The sequence below is a fragment of the Salmo salar genome, chromosome ssa09 (assembly GCF_905237065.1).
Source record: "Salmo salar chromosome ssa09, Ssal_v3.1, whole genome shotgun sequence".
In the NCBI taxonomy this organism is placed as follows: Eukaryota; Metazoa; Chordata; class Actinopteri; order Salmoniformes; family Salmonidae; genus Salmo; species Salmo salar.
The window spans coordinates 33,044,663-33,065,491 of record NC_059450.1 but is presented as its reverse complement, the minus strand read 5'-3'; the positions used below and the strand labels follow the sequence as shown (position 1 = coordinate 33,065,491).

The following is a 20,829-nucleotide window of genomic DNA, read 5'->3' as shown; positions in this document are numbered from 1 at the left end:
GTAGAAGCTGATTGAAAGCCTCTTGGACCTAGACTTGGCGCTCTGGTACCGCTTGCTGTGTGGTAGCAGAGAGAACAGTCTATGACTAGGGTGGCTGGAGTCTGACAATTTTTAGGGCCTTCCTTTGACACCACCTGGTATAGAGGTCCTGGATGGCAGGAAGCTTAGCCCCAGTGATGTACTGGGACGTCCGCACTACCCCCTGCAGTGCCTTGCGGTCGGAGCCCGAACAGTTGCCATACTAGGCAGTGATGCAACCAGTCAGGATGCTCTCGATGGTGCAGCTGTAGAACCTTTTGAGGATCTGAGGACCCATTCCAAATCTTTTCAGTCTGCTGAGGGGGAATAGGTTTTGTCATGCCCGCTTCATGACTGTCATGGTGTGCTTGGACCATGTTAGTTTGTTGGTGATGTGGACACCAAGGAACTTGAAGCTCTCAACCTGCTCCACTGCAGCCCCATCGATGAGAATGGGGGCGTGCTCGGTCCTCTTTTTCCTGTAGTCCACAATCATCTCCTTTGCCTTGATCACGTTGAGGGAGAGGTTGTTGTCCTGGCACCACACGGCCAGGTCTCTGACCTCCTCCCTATAGGCTGTCTCGTTGTTGTCGGTGATCAGGCCTACCACTGTTGTGTCATCGGCAAATTTAATGATGGTGTTGGAGTCGTGCCTGGCCGTGCAGTCCTGAGTGAACAGGGAGTACAGGAGGGGGCTGAGCTCGCACCCCTGAGGGGCACCTGTGTTGAAGATCAGCATGGCGGATGTGTTGTTACCTACCCTTACCACCTAGGGGTGGCCGTCAGGAAGTCCAGGATCCAGTTGCAGAGGGAGGTGTTTAGTCCCAGGGTCCTTAGCTTATTGATGAGCTTTGAGGGCACTATGGTGTTGAACGCTGAGCTGTAGTCAATGAATAGCATTCTCACATAGGTGTTCCTTTTGTCCAGGTGGGAAAGGGCAGTGTGGAGAGCAATAGAGACGGCATCATCTGTGGATCTGTTGGGGCGGTATGCAAATTAGAGTGGGTCTAGGGTTTCTGGGATGATGGTGTTTATGTGTGCCATGACCAGCCTTTCAAAGCACTTCATGGCTTCAGTGAGTGCTACGGGTCGGTAGTCATTTAGGGAGGTTACCTTAGTGTTCTTGGGCACAGGCACTATGGTGGTCTGCTTAAAACATGTTGGTATTATAGACTCGTACAGGGAGAGGTTGAAAATGTCAGTGAAGACACTTGCCAGTTGGTCAGCGCATGCTCGCAGTACACGTCCTGGTAATCCGTCTGGCCCTGCGGCCTTGTGAATGTTGACCTGTTTAAAGGTCTTACTCACATCGGCTGCGGAGAGCGTGCTCACACAGTCTTCCAGTACAGCTGGTGCTCTCATGTATGTTTCAGTGTTATTTGCCTCAAAGCGAGCATAGAAGTAGTTTAGCTCGTCCGGTAGGGTCCTGTGACTGGGCAGCTCTCGGCTGTGCTTCCCTTTGTAGTCTGTAATGGTTTGCAGGCCCTGCCACATCCGGCGAGCGTCAGAGCCGGAGTAGTACGACTCGATCTTAGTCCTGTATTGAAGCTTTGCCTGTTTGATGGTTCGTCGCAGGGCATAGCGGGATTTCTTATAAGCTTCCGGGTTAGAATCCCGCTCCTTGAAAGCGGCAGCTCTAGCCTTTAGCTCAGTGCGGCTGCTGCCTGTAATCCATGGCTTCTGGTTGGGGTATGTACATACGGTCACTGTGGGGACGACGTCATTGATACACTTATTGATGAAGCTAATGACAGATATGGTGTACTCCTCAATGCCATTAAAGGAATCCCGGAACATATTCCAGTCTGTGCTAGCAAAACAGTCCTGTAGTTTAGCATCTGCTTCATCTGACCACTTTTTTATTTATCTAGTCACTGGTACTTCCTGCTTTAATTTTTCCTTGTGAGCAGGAATCAGGAGGATGGAATTATGGTCAGATTTGCCAAATGGAGGGTAAGGGAGAGCTTTGTATCTCTGTGTGTGGGGTATAGGTGGTCCAGAGTTATTTTCCCTCTGGGTGCACATTTCACATGCTGATAGAAATTTGGTAAAACTGATTTAAGTTTCCCTGCATTAAAGTCCCCGGCTACTTGGAGTCCTGTGTCTCTGTGAGCGTTTTCTTGTTTGCTTATGGCGGAATACAGCTCATTCAATGCTAGTGAATGCATAGTGGTGCCAGCTAGTAGTAAGCTCATTGTATTGAACCATCACTAACCTTTGGTCTCCTGAAGTCACAATATTTGACCTGATGAGATTCTATCAGATGCAAATGTTCACAATTCCTTAATAGTTAACAAAGGTCTTTCAAAATGGAAACACTCACTGTATTGGGCTTTTATCTAGCTAGTTAAGTATCTGACCTGAATCAAACACTAAGTGTAACCGATGTGAAATGGCTAGCTAGTTGGCGGTGGTGCGCGCTAATAGCGTTTCAATCGGCGACCTCACTCGCTCTGAGACCTTGAAGTAGTTGTTCCCCTTGCTCTGCAAGGCCCGCAGCTTTTGTGGAGCAATGGGTAACGATGCTTTGAGAGTCCCTGTTGTCTGTGTGCAGAGGGTCCCTGGTTCGAGCCCAGGTAGGGACTGAAGTTAAACTGTTACATAAACACGCGTACATTGTGGTATAACACATTTTGTATTGTAGATATGTAGTGTAATAATGTTATCATGTACTGTTTTATCTTTTGTGTGATGTAAGTGCTTTAATGTGTTTAAACCTAGTAGTTGCTGCCTTGGCAGGAACAACTGTAATGGGGATCCCTAATAAATACAAATGGTGACTCAATCAACAGGATTTACAAACGGATGCTGGATTAACAGCAAAGCTATTTTGATTGAATGAACAACCAGTCTCTGTACAACAACATTAGCTAGATACAGTAGCTAACAAGGGCACGCCAAAAATAATTACAATTGTTGAGAAGATTTCACGAGAGAAACTCACATCACAAAAAAGATAGCCAACCAAAAAAGTAGACAAGCTAGCTAACTAGAATAAATCATTGCATTCACCATGTTAACTACCTAATTTAGCTTCAGAGTTAGCGGACCGACCGGCGAATGCAATGTGTAATTTTTTTTTTTTTAAATCACCCTGCTCAGCTCGCTAAACAGCTACACAACTGTAACTTAAGTATTACATCCAAAATACATTACGTAATACACATATCCCAAAGATATGTCTTAGTCAATATTTACAGCAAATAGTAGCACATTTGAATATTTACCTGATGTCCTCAGACTGGTTGTCTGCTACGTACTGTAGTGACAGTGAACAGCGCCAAGCACAACGTTGGCTGACAACGTAGCAAACAACATGGCTGCGAGGAGTAATGCCACGTCAAGAGGTGTCCAATCATAGCCCCTCACCCAAAATAGTTTTAAGGGCCGTTTAATGAGAGTTGTTAACTAGGTTTCATCACATTCTTATTTATTTTCAACAGTAATGTTTTGGACCTGTCTGGCTTTGTTCCAAAAGACAGAACTACCTATACAACACGTTCTGTTTGTTGGACTGATAAGAATAGGGAGACTATTGGTTCAACGTTTCCTTTGGAACACATTTAATATGTGAAGTGCTTGACTTGGGCTGAAATAGATGCCTTTACTCATTTTCAGGGCAGGTAACGTTACTGTTTACATGTAGATACAGAAACTCTGCAATACTTTTGAGCTAATATTCTATAAGAGGTGCTGGTACTCAGCTCCCATGATCTCCTGCCCAAGTTAAGTGCTGTATGTGATAAACACCACAAATCAACATGAAAATCAGTAGCTTTATGTACATTTACATTTTCTGCTCAGTTTCCTTTGAAATGCAGTGCCCCAATAATAACACATTTCAACAGCCATAGGTAGCTCATACTAGTACTGTATATTAAAGGATGTGGTCTAATCTTTATGACAAGAGTTCAATCGATAGAGCGATAACAAATACGATTGACAACTATGACAATCATTGCTCAACCAAACAGAGAAAAGGAGACACTGGCTTTTTAAAACATTGCAATACAAATTTTATTACATTATGACAACAAAAAATGTCCAACTAATTTCAGCATATCCTTTGCAACATCTCCAAATAAGGGTTGGGTTCATTAGAGCACACCGGAAAACATTTTAAATTATTTTGCAATTAAAAACACAAAAGGTTAGGGTATCTTATTGGACAAGTCCAATAGTGACTCCCGGTTGAAGTCCATTTTCTTCTGTTTGGTGCCTAATGAACATGACTCAGGACAAGCATCATAATCCCATTATTTATGTATCTTTTGTGCCTAATTTACAATTAGTGTAAAAATCACAGAACTTCTTTTGATTTATCCTGATAAGTAAATAAGCCTCTGCATAATTTTATACAAACATCTTAATGAATTATATTACAGAGGCAAAATAACTCGTCTCTCATCTCCTCGTTGCTAAATATTCTTCACACCTTCTTGCTAAATCCAAATGACAACCTTTTATTTAACCGGGTTAAGGCTCAGTGGTTCACATATTGTTGAATCCCATCATTCCTTTCGCGTTGCCAGCTGCACCCTGTTGGAACTGTCTCATCATGGACTGGAGACCAGACATTCCACCTGAAGAGAAATGATAATCAGAGTTTTTCAGGGGGATCAGTTAAACTCCAGAGCAAGGCAGAGAGGCACAGAATCGCTAAACAAGATCAAATAGAGGTTATTTGGGTTGCAAGGCGATTTGTAGATCAGGGATTCTGCAGTCTATATCACATCTATGTCATTACGTTTGGACCAACCATGCTCAAAGTAACAAAGGAAGTTAAGGTAAAGTGAAATTACTTATTGTAAAAGTCAAGCCTACCCATATGGTGGAGAACCCTTGGGTCCATCATCTTTGCCATCTGTTGGTTCAACTTAGCCATCTGAGAGGGGTTGACATTCTTGGACATATCACCACCTGCAAACATGTAAAAGTGCAAAATAATTTAGAGACATTCTACTGCTTGATGAAAGCAAAATTGTGTAATTGGACCAGTGCTTCCGTTTCCGGGGTGAAACGTGTCTGAAAACATGACTAGTCATGAAATCCTTGCTTCCTCTGTCCTTGTTTCCTCCCCTCACAGAGTGCATTGAAGGAGAGGATCCAAGGTCCTTCCCAGACCTCCTCCAATGCGATTTGAGAGGGAAATGGAGGAAACGTGGACAGAGGAAGCAAGAATGACAACTCGTAATGTTTTAAGAGCCAAAAAGTGCATACCTTTGAACAGGCCTTTAATGCCACCCATCTTCTTCACCATCTGGGCAAACTTAGTGTACTGGGTGAGCAGCTCCTGGACGTCCCTGGTGGCAACCCCTGAACCGCGTGCCACTCTGGCGATTCGGTTCGGCCCCTTGCTGAAGAGCTTTGCACCGTCTTTGTTGTCAAGTTCTGCAAAAACCAAAGAAAGAAACCAGTGAGGAAAACATGTACGCATTTTGTATAACCCTTTTGTTTGTATCACTTACTGTTGTTAATTGATGAAAGTGGATTGCATCTTTACCTTGGTCGTTCATGCTGTCCATAATTGTCATGAGTTTCTTCAACCTAGCCATGGACTCCTGCTCGTTGCCTTTGCTCATAAAGTCTGTTCCGAAGCCTGGGATCATACCCTTGTGACATTAACAGAAGTAAGATTAGCATTGTCATCTTTAAATACATCCCACACATGACCAGAAGAATATAAAATATTCTTAGGTATTCATTATTTACCAAGGGGGGGGTAAATACAGTTGAGATTGTTTTCGAAAGGCCTTTGTGCTGAGACGTTGACCGTCTTCTTGTTTCATCTATAGTATGTACCCCTATGGGGACCTACATTTTTCCCCTATTAGGTATTCTGGTTGCCGCTTACTTACCATGATCTGTCCGAAAGGTCCCATCTTCATGATGTTCTGAAACTGCTCGTACATGTCACGAAGAGTGAACTGACCTGCGGTGCAAATTGTGATTAGAAGAAACTTAAAAACCATACCGCATAACAATGTACAACTATGTTATAGACTACAGAGCATATGCATACTGTATGTCAGTTATGATATGGGGCTGGTATTACAAGTATGTCAGCTGATGATCTCATTCTCACCATGTTTCAGCTTGTCAATCAACTCCTCGTTGTCATCCAGCTTGAGTTCATTGACTTTGTCTATCAAACCTTCAATGTCTCCCATGCCTGAGGACAAAATACACACAACTCCTTCAATACTGGTTGTACATAATGTAAATGTAATGTCTTATGATGATCCATGATTCAAAAGGGAAAACAGTTTACCCAGTAGCTTGCTGATGAAGGGTTGGGTCTTAAATGGCTCCAAGTCATCAATGTGTTCTCCAGTACCAATGAAAATGATGGGACTCTTAGTAGCAGCCACTCTATAAAAAGGCAACATGAGTATGAAACATTACCTAACCATCAGGATTATCATGGAGTTAATGAATTCTGCAGTCGTAAGGAAACTCAGTTGACCCTAACTTGGATAAACTGTCAAAACAAAGAGTGACATTTACTTACGCACTGAGAGCACCACCACCTTTGGCGTGACCATCCAGCTTTGTCACTATGACGGAAGCAACTTCTACTTTGTCTTTGAAGGCCTTCGCCTGGGCTTCACAAGCTTGGCCAATGGAGGCATCCATTACGTACACAATGTTGTCAGGTTGCTGGAGGAAATAGAAACATGCTTGGGGTAAGACCATGCATGCATTGATGCATTTTCTCTAAAGCAATACAGTGCATTCGGAAAGTATTCAGGCCCCTTGACCTTTTCCACATTTTGTAACGTTACAGTCTTTTTCTAAAATGTATTAAGTTGTCGTCCCATCCCCCCCAATCAATCTACACACAATAGCCCATGATGACAAAGCAAAAACAGGTTTTAATAAATAAAATATCACATTTACATAAATATTCAGACCCTTTACTCAGTACTTTGTTGAAGCACCTTTTGCAACGATTACAGCCTCGAGTCTTCTTGGGTATGACGCTACAAGCTTGGCATACCTCTATTTGGGGAGTTTATCCCACTCTTCTCTGCAGATCATCTCAAGCTCTGTCAGGTTGGATGGGGAGCATTGCTGCACAGCTATTTTCAGGTTTCTCCAGAGAAGTTCAATCTGGTTCAAGACCAGTCTCTGGCTGGGCCACTCAAGGACATTCAGAGACTTCTCCCGAAGCCACTCCTGTGTTGTCTTAGCTGTGTGCTTAGGGTCATTGTCCTGTTTTTTTCCCCATCAAGGATCTCTGTACTTTGCTCCGTTCAGCTTTTCCTCGATCTTGACTAGTCTCTCAGTAAATGCTGCTGAAAAACATCCTCACCGTAGGAATGGTGCCAGGTTTCCTCCAGACGTGACGCTTGGCAATCAGGCCAAATAGTTACATTTTGGTTTCATCAGACGAGAGAATCTTGTTTCTCATGGTCAGAGTCCTTTAGGAGCAGTGGCTTCCATATGGTCACTAACATAAAGGCCTGATTGGTGGAGTGCTGCAGAGATGGTTGTCCTTCTGGAAGGTTCTCCCACCACAGAGGAACTCTAGAGCTCTCTCAGAGTGATCATCGGGTTATTGGTCACCTCCCTGACCAAGGCCCTTCTCCCTCGATTGCTCAGTTTGGCCTGGCAGCCAGCTCTAGGAAGAGTCTTGATGGTTCCAAACATCTTCCAATTAAGAATGATGGAGGCCACTGTATTCTTGGTGACCTTCAATGCTGCAGAAATGTTTTGGTACCATTCCCCAGATCTGTGCCTCGGGGCGCAAAGGACAAATCCGTTGACCTCATAGCTTGGTTTTAGCTCTGACACCCACTGTCAACTGTGGGACCTTATATAGACAGGTGTGTGCCTTACCAATTCATGTCCAATCAATTTAATTTACCACAGGTGGACTCTAATCAAGTTGTAGAAACATCTCAAGGATGATCAATGGAAATAGGATGCACCTGACCTCAATTTTGAGTCTCATAGCAAAGGGCCTGAATATTTACGTAAATGTGATACTTCCATTTTTATTTGTAATAAATTTGCAAACCCTCCCAAAATAACTTTTCTCTTTGTCATTATGGGCTATTGTGTGTAGATTGATGTTGGGAAAAAATTATTTCATCAATCTGAGAACAAGGCTGTAACGTAACATAATGTGGAAAAAGTCAGGGGGTCTGAATACTTTCCGAACGCACTGTACATTTTATAATGACGATGCAAAAGCTCAGGCTGGCAGAGAGATGATCACAGCGGCACAAAAATACTACTTACCACTGCATTGGAAACCTGCAACATCTCCTCAAAAAGGGAATCTTCTTGCTTGTGTCGGCCACTGGTATCAACAATGATTATTTCAAAGCTCTCATTTTTGAACTTTTCCACACCTTCCGCAGCTATGACGACAGGGTCCATCTCTGTGTAACTGGATTTAACAACGTTAGTGTACCGTATGCAGCAAAGGCCCTGTAAAAGACTTGCGTCCTGTCTAGGGGGTGTACTTGTACATCAAGGTTCCTTACCATATACACTAGCATAAAAAAAATGACTTGAGATGCATCACATACAGATTAGAAGCAACCAAATGCAAAGCATACATACCTTCCATAGAATGGAATTCTGGCTTTTGTTGCATTTTGCTTCAACTGATCGAAGGCACCTGCACACACATAAAAATGTTGTTGACTTAATTTTCTTTTAGCTAATTTTCTTTCTTTTGAGAAGGAATATCAAACAGATAGATTTTGAAAATGAAACTACCAGCTCTGAAAGTGTCAGCGCATATCAAACAGGTTTTCCACCCTTTTCTTTGGTAGTAGTACGCCAGCTGTGGAAAAGGTATTCAATACAGAACATTAGTGATGGCATAATATATTTTGTACAAATGACCACCTGAATGTGCACATCTTTAGGCTGAAATCCAGGAATGGCTCACCTTGGAACACGTTGTAGTTTTCCCACTGCCCTGAAGACCCACAAACATGATGACATTGTTCTTTCCCTTTGTGGGTGTCCAAGCCTTGACTCCTGGATCCACCAGCTGAGACACAACCACAACATTAAATCTTAGACACACTCACATCGCATCAAATGCAACAAACACAGAAACATTGCATCTTTGTAAAATATGTGAAGTGAGAACATAGGGACGGCCTCTCCCAACCACACAAGCCTCTTTTAAAAAAAAAAAAAGTGGAAACAAGCCATCTAAAAGTACTTGGAAAGTCTTCTCCCCACCCAAAGACCCACATGAAATCTAAACTGATCAGTTGAGTATCCATGTCCGAGGGTAGGCCTTCTAATGTGAAACTAATTATGTATTGAGCTGAGCAATCAAAACCTTTAAATACAGGTAGACTACAGCTACTGGATCCCTTAGTTCAATTAAGGTCATTGTTTGATGGGGATGACTGTTTTGATGGTATAGTACATTGCTGAAACAGTTCACAAAACACCGTGGAATATCAATAGACCAAATGACTTTTGAAAACCACTAATATAAAAAATAACCAGGAAATCCCACCAACAACTGTCAGTCATCTACCCAAGTTTTCAATCAAAAATGAACTCCTTGGTTACTTTACACTAGACCATCATTAAAGTAATACTAATGTATTACAATACGTTCACTTTCACACCATAACACCTGACTAACAAACAATGAAGTAAGAATAGTCAGAGAATGACACTGACCTTGACGAGCTCCTTGAACACAGAATGCTGGATCATTCTCCTCTTGTTCAGCCCAGAGGCCATCTCCTCCAGGTCAATGGATGATCTGTGGTCAAAGAAAGATTACATTAGTAGGATACAGAATGCAGCTTGTCTACTACAGTACAATGTGTTCCTGAATAATGCTACTCACTTTACATTTTCTCTGAGCTGCTTTACCAACTTGATGTTGACATCAGCTTCCAGGAGGGCAGCACACACTTCTTTCAGCATGGCATTTAATACCTAGAGAAAGTTAGAAGACATTATCTATGAGAAATATCATATGGTCTTGCATGGTTGAAACCTGGCAACATATGTAACTACTATTTAGTTAACAACACTTTGCCAAAAGTTGTACAAAAATAACAAGTCTGATTTGGTACTAGATATACCTCCTCATTGATGATGGTGGCATTGCTCAGTGATCGCAACGCCGAGGTGATTTTTCTTCCCAAATCGGCTAACACCATGTTGGCAGGTCTTGTTGAACCTGTAAAAAATATTTTGATTGTTACAATGGTTATACTGCCATTGCCAACTACTATACTACTTCAATGTTGGATAATAATGTTATGGAAAGGGACTTACAAAATCAGTTGAGAAATACGGCCTCTTCGGCTTCAATGTTGAGGGAAACCCCCTTGTCTCCACACCTTTCACTGCCACTTATTGGTGATCAAACGTCCGTTGTTGACTTCCTTAACTGAGAAATGAACGAAAACAATGAGTGAAATCTAGAGATTAGTTCAGCATATAGTCAGGACAACATGACAAAAATTCTTCAATAACTTTTCGACAAATTAGCTAGAAAAATACCGTAGTTAACTAATACAACACGTGTATGTAAAGAATACATAATATTGACCCGACTGCATCCACACAGCTCAAAACTATCTAGCTAGATAAATTGCTAGCTAGCTAACGTTAACATCGACAACTCGAGTAAGGCCGTGGTTCTCTGAGAATGTGATACATATAAAGACAGCATCATCATTTCATTCGATGGATAGCTATCGTGCTAACATTACGACATTTACAAAACAGTAGCTAGCTACTAAATTACCATTATTATAATTTGAAAGATGATCGTTACCTAAAGCTTGCCAACTTGCTTGAGAAAAGCAACCAAACGAACGTCATCTCAATCCCAGATATCCCAGAATGCCTATCTACTTCCGGGGTTATGTTTACTTCTTTGTAACCCCTGTATTTTAAGGTCGTCTGAAATGTCATGTTTTCTACTTAGAGTAAACGGTCATTTCATACAACACGTGTCCATTTAATTTGCCAAAATCAATATATTTCTACAATATCAGTTACTTTAAATGAAATAATATATACTAAATTCTCTCCATTTCACCACTACTATTAATAGGGCTCCAATTATCGCGCCTCCTTAAATCTCAAATACGTATCTGGTGTTTTCTACACATGCGTTCAATACATTCAAGCGTGAGCAATCGTATGTGGCAAAATATTTGTTGAAATGAACTTTTCAGACGCAAAAAACGAAATCGTACGATTACTCTCCAGAGTAAATTCCAAGGACCTGCCACGTTTAATTGACTGGATGAAAAACTCTGGTATTTAACCCTGGCATGAGCTATTTTAAGCCTAAACCAACCATCCCATGTTCATGTTGGATTATGATGCTTCAACTGTATAACATTAGCTATTCATTTTGTTTCTTGTAGATGAAGTGGATGATGGATTGGTTGACAATCAAAAGGTTATACTTCAAAGTATTTCAGAGGATCTTAGGGCATGTCTTCCTTTGGAGGCTGTGCTCTCCTCCGAGTCCTTGGCTATTCAGAAGGTGGGTTACTGTAATTGCTTTCATTCCTCAACATCTTTACTCAGGGCCAAATGTACTTGCTGGGTGCTTGTATTTGGTGCAAGGTGTGTATTTTATTTTCAGAGAGGAATAAAAAATACTCACACTTAAAATGTGACTTTTAAAATGTTAAAGGGCTAGTTCACCCAAATTACGTTGGTTTCCTTACACTCTAAGCAGTCTATGGACAAGGTATGACAACAATCCATGCTTTGGTTTAGTTTCCCTGGAACTGTTTCCACATGCTAATGTGTCTGGTATAAATCCCAATCAAGTCATGGGACTGTTTTTCACACATCTCCAAATAATCAAAAAGTATCTAAACTTGTGAAGCTCAACAAGTCACAGATGATTTGAACACGTGTGAAAAATGTATTATCGGTCCCATGACTTGAATGGGATTTGTGTCACAAATGCTAAAATGTTAGCATGTGGAAACTGTGCCAGGGAAACTAAACCAAAGCATGGATTGCTGTCATACCTTGTCCAGAGACTGCTTACAGTGTAAGGAAACCAAGGTCTTTTTGTAATTTCGTGGGACTATCCCTTTGACTAACACAAATTAACTAATTCTGTTCATCAATTGATTATTCAGACCCAACAGAACCCCCAGCCCACACTGCATGTGGATGCTTTCCTGTATGACGAGGACACCGTGGATACACTCTGTGAGGAGGGCAAGATGAGCCGCAACTACTGCCTGAACTGTGGCACTCACAGAACAGCTCCCCTGGGTAGGTTTGCCTTGCATGGGCCTCCCGAGTGACGCAGCGGTCTAAGGCACAGCAAAGCAGTGCTTGAGGCGTAACTAGAGACCCGGGTTTGATCCCAGGCTGTGTCGAAGCCAGCCACGACCGGAGACCCATGAGGCGGCGCACAATTGGCCCAGCGTCGTCTGGGTTAGGGGAGGGTTTGCCCGGCCAGGATGTCCTTTTCCCACCGCGCTCTAGAGACTCCTTGTGATGGGCCAGGCACATGCACGCTGACTTAGGTCGCCAGTTTTACGGTGTTTCCTCCGACACGTTGGTGCGGCTGGCTTCCTGGTTAAGCAAGCATTGTGTCAAGAAGCAGAGAGACTTGGCAGGGTCGTATTTCGGAGGATGCATGGCTCTCGACCTTCGCCTCTCCCGAGTCAGTACGGGAGTTGCAGCGATGGTACAAGACTGTAACTACCAATTGGATATCACGAAATTGGGGAGAAAAAGGTGTAAAAAGTAGAAGGGAAAAAAATGTTTGCCTTGCCTGGTTAATCATTGTACTTGTTCTGAAGGATCATGCCATCTCACCAACAATCCAATTACCCAAAGCCCATCAATAATCATACTGAACAAAAATATAAACGCAGCATGTAAAGTATTGGTTTCATGAGCTGAAATAAAATATCCCATAAATGTTCCATACGCACAAAAATATTATTTCTCCCAAATGTTGTGCACAAATGTGTTTACATCCCTGTTAGTGAGCATTTCTCCTTTGCCAAGATAATCCATCAACATGACAGGTGTGGCATATCAGGAAGCTGATTAAACAGCATAATCATCACACAGGTGCACCTTGTGCTGGGGACAATAAAAGGCCACTCTAAAATGTGCAGTTTTATCACACAACACAATGCCACAGATGTCGCACATTTTGAGAGAGCGTGCAATTGACATGCTGAATATAGGAATGTCCACCAGAGCTTTTGCCAGAGAATTGAATGTTCATTTCTCTATCATAAGCCACCTCCAACGTAGTTTTAGAGAATTTGGCAGTACGTCCAACCGGCCTCACAACCTCGGACCTCATGTATGGTGTGTGGGTTGAGCGGTTTGATGATGTTAACGTTCTGAACAGTGCCCCATGGTGATGGGGTTATGGTGTGGGTAGGCATAAGCTATGGACAATGAACACAATTGCATTTTATGGATGGCAATTTGAATGCACAGAGATACCGTGACGAGATCCTGAGGCCCATTAGCGTGCCATTCATCCACCGCCATCACCTCATGTTTCAGCATGATAATGCACTGCCCCATGTCACAAGGATCTGTACACAATTCCTAATGCTGAAAATGTCCCAGTTATTCCATGGCTTGCATACTCACCAGACATGTCACCCATTGAGCATGTTTGGGATGCCCTGGATCGACGTGTACGACAGTGTGTTCCACTTCCCGACAGTATTCAGCAACTTTGCACAGCCATTGAAGAGGAGTGGGACAACATTCCACAGGCCACAATCAACAGCTTGATCATGCGAATGAGAAAATGGCCAGATTATTATAATTTTTTTAAAGGTATTTATGACCAACAGTTGCATATCTTTATTCCCAGTCAAGTGAAATCTGTAGATTATGGCCTAATTTATTTATTTAAATTGACTGATTTCCTTATGAACTGTAACTCACTAAAATCTTTGAAATTGTTGCTAGTTGCGTTCATATTTTCGTTCAGCATAGATGTGTAAGATAAGGGTGGGTTTATAACCCTCATGTTGCAGCATTGTGTCAAATGAATGTTTATTTTCGCAGAGTTCATCTCTCACTCCTTCTCGATATTGGAGCTCCAGTTCCTATTCCAGCATGTCCTACCAGACCTGACTGGGAGACTAGTGGTGGATGTGGGTTCCAGGCTAGGGGCAGTACTCTATGGGGTAAATTACAGTTTGTTTTGGAATGAAATGGAAACCATTTATGGCATTGAGATGTATGGTAATGTTAAAGGTTATGTGAAAATATTGCAGGAAAATGTCATGAATTCTTTGGCAAAAAAGTATTTACTCTTCCAGTCATCTGTTTGTGCTTCAGGGGTACCTGTACAGCTCTGCAGTTCGGCTTGTTGGGGTAGAGATCAGTGCAGAGTTTGTCAGGCTTCAGAATATGGCTGTGGAGAAGTATGGCTTCAGTGACCGAATACAGGTAAAGCGATTATTAGTATCATTTTACATATATTTATCTTGATCTTTATTTTATGTTTTTAAAGAATGTAAGTGCCACAGCTTTCTCTCATTGTCTCACATTTCTGCAGGTCATCCATGGAAATATCAGTACTCAGGATTCCCTGTTACAGAATGCAGATGTTCTCATCATGAACAATGTGTTTGAGTACTTTCTACAGCCCAATGACCAAATTAAGTAGGTAAACCTTGGACACCACACCAGTGTATTCATTAGGACATATCGTTTCAAAACATTTTCCAACAGAAAATATCATTATCCTATAATGCAGCGTTTCCCAAACTCGGTCCTCAGGAACCCAAGGGGTGCACATTTTGTTTTTTGCCCTAACACTACACAGCTGATTCAAATGATCAAAGCTTGATGATTATTTGAATCAGCTGTGTAGTACCAGGACAAAAACCAACACGTGCACCCTTTGGGCTCCCAAGGACCGAGTTTGGGAAACGCTGCAATATAGGATGCAGTAAGTGATCATTGGAAGATTTCAATTGAATACTCCTCGTGTCCTGTCTCCTTCTCAAAATCCATTGGATGAGAAAGCCAGAGGTCCCGCTCCTCTGACCTTTTCCTCCAATGGGTTTTGATGAGGAGTGAGGGGTAAGGATGCAATTGAGATCTTCCTCATATATTGTATCTGGTAATGATGCTGTGCAGTACCAAGACAAAAACCAACATGTGCAACTCTTGGGGTCCCGAGGATGGAGTTTGGGAAACCCTGCTCTAATGTCTCTATCCTCTTGCTTTTGTAGAGCCTGGTATTTTATCGTTCACAATTTCCGCAAGAAAGGTGCTCTATTGGTTACAGTTCCAAGCCTCCAGGAAGCACTTTCTTCACATCAGGTAAGTACTGAAAATGCCTGTAAAAACTGTCTGTTTTCCACACTTTGATAATTGAATGTTTCTATGATGCGTAATGCACACCTCTCTATTGCTGTACTGTGCTCCTCCTTCAGGGAGGGATCAACCTCAGCAAGTGGGTAGAGGAACTACCTCTGGATTACAACGTCTATCTGGGGAAGGACGGTGACCCGGACGCATTCAAAAATATACGCCTGTATAGGGTACTGTGACCCTGAGTGAAGACCAAACATCCGCTCAGACTTTCTGTCCCTTGGATATTGACTTTCTGCTGCTTTTTGCAGATGGATTTTCTTCTAGGACTGTGCCCTACCATATCATGTTCAAGGTATAACAATCTATAAAGATGACCGAGTGATCTGTGACAAGAAATCCCAAATATCACTCTGATAATGTTATGTACTTTACAGTTCAGTGAATGATTTGTCAGCCTTTTTACATAAAATGTTTGACAAATGTCTGAAATACTGTAGTAAATGAGTGGTTAAAACATTTGCCTGATGGTTCTTGTACGTTCCCCTCTCACCCACACTACTGAAACAGGAAGCATGGGAGGGTAGCATAATTACAGCAGAAAGTGGCTATTAAATGGCACCAGCTCTGAGGAACTTCTGTGTTGCCTTCTTTACCAACAGCATGGCATCACATCTCTTTTGCAGTGCTTTAATAGTGTTTCATTTTGGACTCTGTGGCCATTGTAATTACCACCTCTTTGATGGATTTTGCACCTTAGTTATGAGGCTCTCTAACCACACCAGACAGGCATCATGCAGTCATGTTATAGTAAACAAACCATTGTTGAACATTGGCCTTATTGAAATATGACAGAAGCCAAACTAAGGCTGCATTTACACACGCTGACCCGTTATTATTTTTTTTACCAATCATATAAGCTCTTATGCAAATAATTGGTCAAGATATCAGAATAGGGCTGCCTGAGTAAACGCAGCATAAGAACAAAGCACGTACATATTGGTGATTCATACCCCCTCATGTCGGACAGACGTGAAGTTGGATGCATGTGGAAAATGTTAGGCGCTTTAATATGTTGTAACTGATTATGATCACTCACTTAAACCTGTACAAAAGTTGCGTATCAGTTAAAAGTATGTTTTACCAGAACAGATATGTTATGTTTTACTATTAATTTGTGTGATGCTCTGATTCAAGTAGTAACAAATCCCATATTGCTTCTCCACTCCTCTGACGTTCAACGAACATAAATATGATTGGTGGTGATGATGATGCGAGTGGCGGGATAAACAACCAATGGAGATAACATAGTCTTCACTCAAGCTACGCCCTCCTCATCTGTGAAATAGAGCGGATCAAATTTATAGTCAACACGCAGTCCGTCCGCTGGAAAAGTAGGACAGGCCGTTGAGTTTTTGTATTTTTCTCCCGCGGATTATTGTTTTAACATTACATAACCGATCCGGTAAATCTCTTGAATTCTTCCTCTAGTATGCGAAAATGTTCTCAGGTGGTTTAAACATCGAGGTTTTTAATTGATCATATCAGACAGATTCCCATTATTTCAGCACATTTTCATGTGAGTTGGTTGGAAAAGCGTCACTTTTGTGTGTTACTGGAAGTGTGTGTCATTAACAAAGGCTAGATTTCCTCTTAAAATTGTAGATTATCACGACCATTTTTTGTATGTTTGGGTCACTGTCCTCATGTCTGAGTTTATTGCCGATGAATACTGATTTAAAACTTTATGTAATTACATGGTTGGCTTTCTTTTTCCCTCCTTTTTTGAGTCTCAAAGAGGACAAATCGGAGACGAAGATAAAGAAAGATGCCGCTTCTCCACAGAAAGCCGTTTGTCAGACAGAAGCCCCCAGCGGACCTCAAACCAGATGAAGAAGTGTTTCTTTGCAAAGTCACACATGAAATCTTCAGGACATACGAGTACGTTAAGACCAAACTGATAAATGAATTAACGTTAAAGAATGATCAATGTTAGTTAGCTATCAAATGACCATCCGACTTTGGCTCAACTCAAATTAGGAATGTTTAACCATAGTGACAGCAAACATTAGCTAGCTTGCTAAGAAGCTAAAATCCACTGCAGTGCTGGAAGATGGACAAAGTTCTACTTATTATAAACTAGTTGGTAAATCATTAATAATGTGTTGTCTGGTTGACACCTATTTAGCTAGTCATCAGATGAAATGGGTCGGAACTGTTATTTCTGTCCAGTTGTCAAACTTAGTTTATAGCAGGTGTAGCCAGCTTGATCACCGCTAGTTTAGCGGCTACTATAGCTAGTTAGTAGTGTTGGAGCGACTACCATTTAACGTTACCAGCCGTGTTAACCAAGTATTTGGGCCTGCTACCAGCTTGAAGCTAGCGTTGCAAAATATCCAATTTGAGTCAACTTTATTTGACTAGGATATAATTATTGCCGTAATTTACTGTCATATCTATCGAGTAACTGGTTGGTAAATCTAGCCAGTCTTGTTAGAAGTTATCGGATGCTCTCTTAGATACTTTTACATAGTCCTAAAATGAGAGCAGAGCAGTTCGCGCTCGTCACAACTCGTCTTGCCTCAGTTCCCTTCTGAAACTTCGGCAGGGCTATTGTGTGATTGTTTTATAGCTAGCTAACTAGGAAGCAACATGTTAACTAGTGTGTTTATTTGAGAAGTTTATAGTGAAATATTTTAGCAATTTGTAACCCATAGCATAAACAAACTTTTTATGTAGGACTTGCCTACGAATAATACTCTGACTTATTTCAAGGGGGTCTTGAAAGGTAAACAATTTTCACCCTGGCCCTAATATTCCAGAGACCGCAAGTTCGCATGTTACTGTAAATTTAGTAGAGGGACAGTGACAGACATCTTTTAGTTCTGTTCATTATTTTATAACTATTTTGAAGATGGGCTGTTTTATATTTGTGGTTTTGTTTTAAGGTATGATTTCTTTGGAATTGTATTTAGTCAGCATGTGTGACCGACTGATCAACATGACTTTGGAAGACTTTGAGGTCCTATCGATGCAGAAACTGTGGAAAAGCATCTCGATGTTTACAGTGTACACAGATGAGCAAGGTATTTGTTCATGTTGTGCAAGTGAGGTTGTTATATTTTTAACGCTGATTTGGGGTGAGCATTGGTTTTCGTTTCCTCCTATGATTATGTGGGCAGCAATATTTTGCATGTGTCCAGTCCAACATGCAAAATTAGTGAGCAATTTCATTTCATGCCCTTAAACATTAGGGCCCTTGTCAAAAGTAGTAACGTTACACTATAGGAATATGCAATTACCTGTACTGACTAGAATCACCCTGTCTCCCCACAAGTGACTTCTTTGAGAGGACCATCCTGTGCAACAGCCTGGTGTGGAGCTGTGCGGTGACGGGCAAGCCTGGCCTGACCTACCTGGAAGCTCTGGACTGTGAGAAGAGAGGTCGTCAGAGCCTCCAGAGCTTCCCCTCAGCTCTGGTGATCCCCCTGCTGCACCTCACAGCCCTCACATACCGTACCCGGCTGCACGAGATCTGTGATGATGTGTATTCTTACGTCAAGGAGAGGTTCTTCCCTGGGGAGATCGTGGACGTTGTGACCCGCTCCGGTACCAGGTAAAGCGTTAATTTAACCACATGACCTCACCAAGCATCGTCAGTTGTACTCAACTTTACTGTAATCTGGGTGTTCTGAGCCGCACCAGTGTCGGGTAATGTGTTAATTTTATCCATATGATGACCTCCCCGACAGTCATCAGTTTCACTTTATTTTATACATATGACCTCATCTAGTGTCATCAGTTTCACTTCTAACCATGGGTCTGATATCATTTTGGTGTTATACCACCTTCCTGAAGGACTACAATGCCTTTTCCGTTCTCTCCCTATGAGTCTGTGCTTTGATAGTTCCCGTATTTAGCCAAAGGAGTATTCATCCAACGTCTTGTTTATTTATGTTCACTAGCATTACCTCGGTGAATGTAGATCCCAGCTCTTTGACAGTGAAATCATGTTCTCTGTAGTAAACCGATACATGGATTTTTGTCAATGTAGTTGAGAGTTGACTATGACCTCTTTGGAGGGGTTCACCAGAGGAGCTCTAATATAAAATTGTATTCGTCACAATGCGCCGAATACAACAGGTGTATACCTTACTGTGAAATGCTTACTTACAAAGTAAAAAATAAACTAGCATTAATAACAATAGGCTTGCAGGGGGTACAGGTTTGTCGAGGTAATATGTACAGTACCAGTCAAAAGTTTGGACACACTCATTCAAGGATTTCTTTATTTGTACAATTTTCTACATTGTAGAATAATAGTGAAGATGTCAAAACTACGAAATAACACATGGAATCATGTAGTAACCAAAAAAGTGTTAAACAAATCAATCTATTTTTATATTTGAGATTCTTCAAAGTCGCCACCCTTTGCCTTGATGACAGCTTTGCACTTGTTGGCTGCTTTTCCTTCACTCTGCGGTCCAACTCATCCCAAACCATCTCAATTGGGTTGAAGTCGGGTGATTGTGGAGGCCAGGTCATCTGATGCAGCACTCTCCTTCTTGGTCAAATAGCCCTTACTCAGCCTAGAGGTGTGTTGGGTCATTGTCCTGTTGAAAAACAAATGATAGTACCACTAAGCGCAAACCAGATGGGATGGCTTGTCACTGTAGAATGCTGTGGTAGCCATGCTGGTTAAGTGTGCCTTGAATTCTAAATAAATCTGTGCCACCAGCAAAGCACCATCTCCATGCTTCATGGTCGGAACTGCACATGCAGAGATTGTCTGTTCATCTACTCTGCGTCTCACGAAGACATGGCAAATGTCCATTCATCCTGTTTCTTAGCCCAGACAAGTTTCAAATCAAATTGTGTCACATTTCACCTTACAGTGAAATGCTTACTTACAAGCCCTTAACCAACAATGCAGTTTTAAGATTATTATTATTCTTTTTTTAAAGTAAGAGAAGAATAACAAATAATTAAAGAGCAGCAGTAAATAACAAGAGCGGGGTGGTATACATGCGCTACCGGTACAGAGTCGATGTGCGGGGGAACCGGTTAGTTGAGGTAGTATGTATATGTAGGTAGAGTTATTAAAGTGTCTAAGCATAGATAATAACAGAGTAGCAGCAGCATAGGTGGTGGGGGGGGTCGCAATGCAAATAGTCTGGGTTGCCATTTTGATTAGCTGTTCAGGAGTCTTATGGCTTGGGGGTAGAAGCTGTTTAGAAGCCTCTTGGACCTAGACTTGGCGTTCCGGTACTGCTTGCCGTGCGGTAGCAGAGAGAACAGTCTATGACTAGGGTGGCTGGGGTCTTTGACAATTTTTAGGGCCTTCCTCTGACACCGCCTGGTGTAGAGGTCCTGGATGGCAGGAAGCTTGACCCCAGTGATGTACTGAGCCGTACACACTACCCTTTGTAGTGCCTTGCGGTCGGAGCCCTTGCAGTTGCCATACCAGGCAGTGATGCAACCTGTCAAGATGCTCTCGATGGTGCAGCTGTAGAACCT

General features: G+C 42.1%; 4 protein-coding genes across 9 annotated transcripts in view; 2 read left to right on the top strand and 2 right to left on the bottom strand.

The window, feature by feature from the left end:
- Positions 1-3,442, bottom strand: part of LOC106611231 (protein transport protein Sec23A) — a 37,549-nt gene extending 34,107 nt beyond the window's left edge. For both annotated transcript variants that reach the window (XM_014211225.2, XM_014211226.2), the window contains exon 1: positions 3,246-3,442. The gene's annotated coding sequence lies outside the window, so the exon portion shown is untranslated. The remainder of the gene's footprint in view (positions 1-3,245) is intronic.
- A 568-nt stretch (positions 3,443-4,010) lies between these two features.
- Positions 4,011-10,886, bottom strand: LOC106611232 (signal recognition particle 54 kDa protein). Its single transcript, XM_014211227.1, has 17 exons — positions 10,799-10,886; positions 10,294-10,408; positions 10,098-10,195; positions 9,857-9,948; positions 9,685-9,769; positions 8,927-9,031; positions 8,752-8,818; positions 8,593-8,650; positions 8,266-8,416; positions 6,530-6,678; positions 6,290-6,390; positions 6,104-6,190; positions 5,877-5,950; positions 5,522-5,630; positions 5,239-5,409; positions 4,843-4,938; positions 4,011-4,601 (listed from the first exon to the last, which is right to left on the bottom strand). Exons 3-17 carry the CDS (start codon positions 10,173-10,175, stop codon positions 4,510-4,512), a joined length of 1,515 nt encoding a protein of 504 aa, XP_014066702.1. The 5' UTR covers positions 10,176-10,195; positions 10,294-10,408; positions 10,799-10,886; the 3' UTR covers positions 4,011-4,509.
- Positions 10,887-11,113: 227 nt separating this feature from the next.
- Positions 11,114-15,831, top strand: zgc:109986 (class I SAM-dependent methyltransferase). Its single transcript, XM_014211224.2, has 8 exons — positions 11,114-11,288; positions 11,400-11,521; positions 12,135-12,273; positions 14,053-14,174; positions 14,329-14,439; positions 14,549-14,655; positions 15,231-15,321; positions 15,435-15,831. The coding sequence occupies exons 1-8, from the start codon at positions 11,192-11,194 to the stop codon at positions 15,549-15,551; spliced, it is 906 nt and encodes a 301-aa protein (XP_014066699.1). The 5' UTR covers positions 11,114-11,191; the 3' UTR covers positions 15,552-15,831.
- An 822-nt stretch (positions 15,832-16,653) lies between these two features.
- The window catches only part of LOC106611229 (bromodomain adjacent to zinc finger domain protein 1A), a 38,706-nt gene continuing 34,530 nt past the window's right edge, over positions 16,654-20,829 (top strand). For 2 of the 5 annotated variants that reach the window (XM_045723601.1, XM_014211219.2), the window contains exons 1-3: positions 16,654-16,777; positions 17,103-17,253; positions 18,650-18,928. In XM_045723601.1, the coding sequence (XP_045579557.1) occupies positions 17,141-17,253; positions 18,650-18,928 (392 nt within the window). In that variant the 5' untranslated portion in view covers positions 16,654-16,777; positions 17,103-17,140. Of the gene's footprint in view, positions 16,892-17,102; positions 17,254-18,649; positions 18,929-20,829 lie in introns of all 5 variants that reach the window. The other 3 variants (XM_014211222.2, XM_014211220.2, XM_014211218.2) reach the window with 3 other exon arrangements.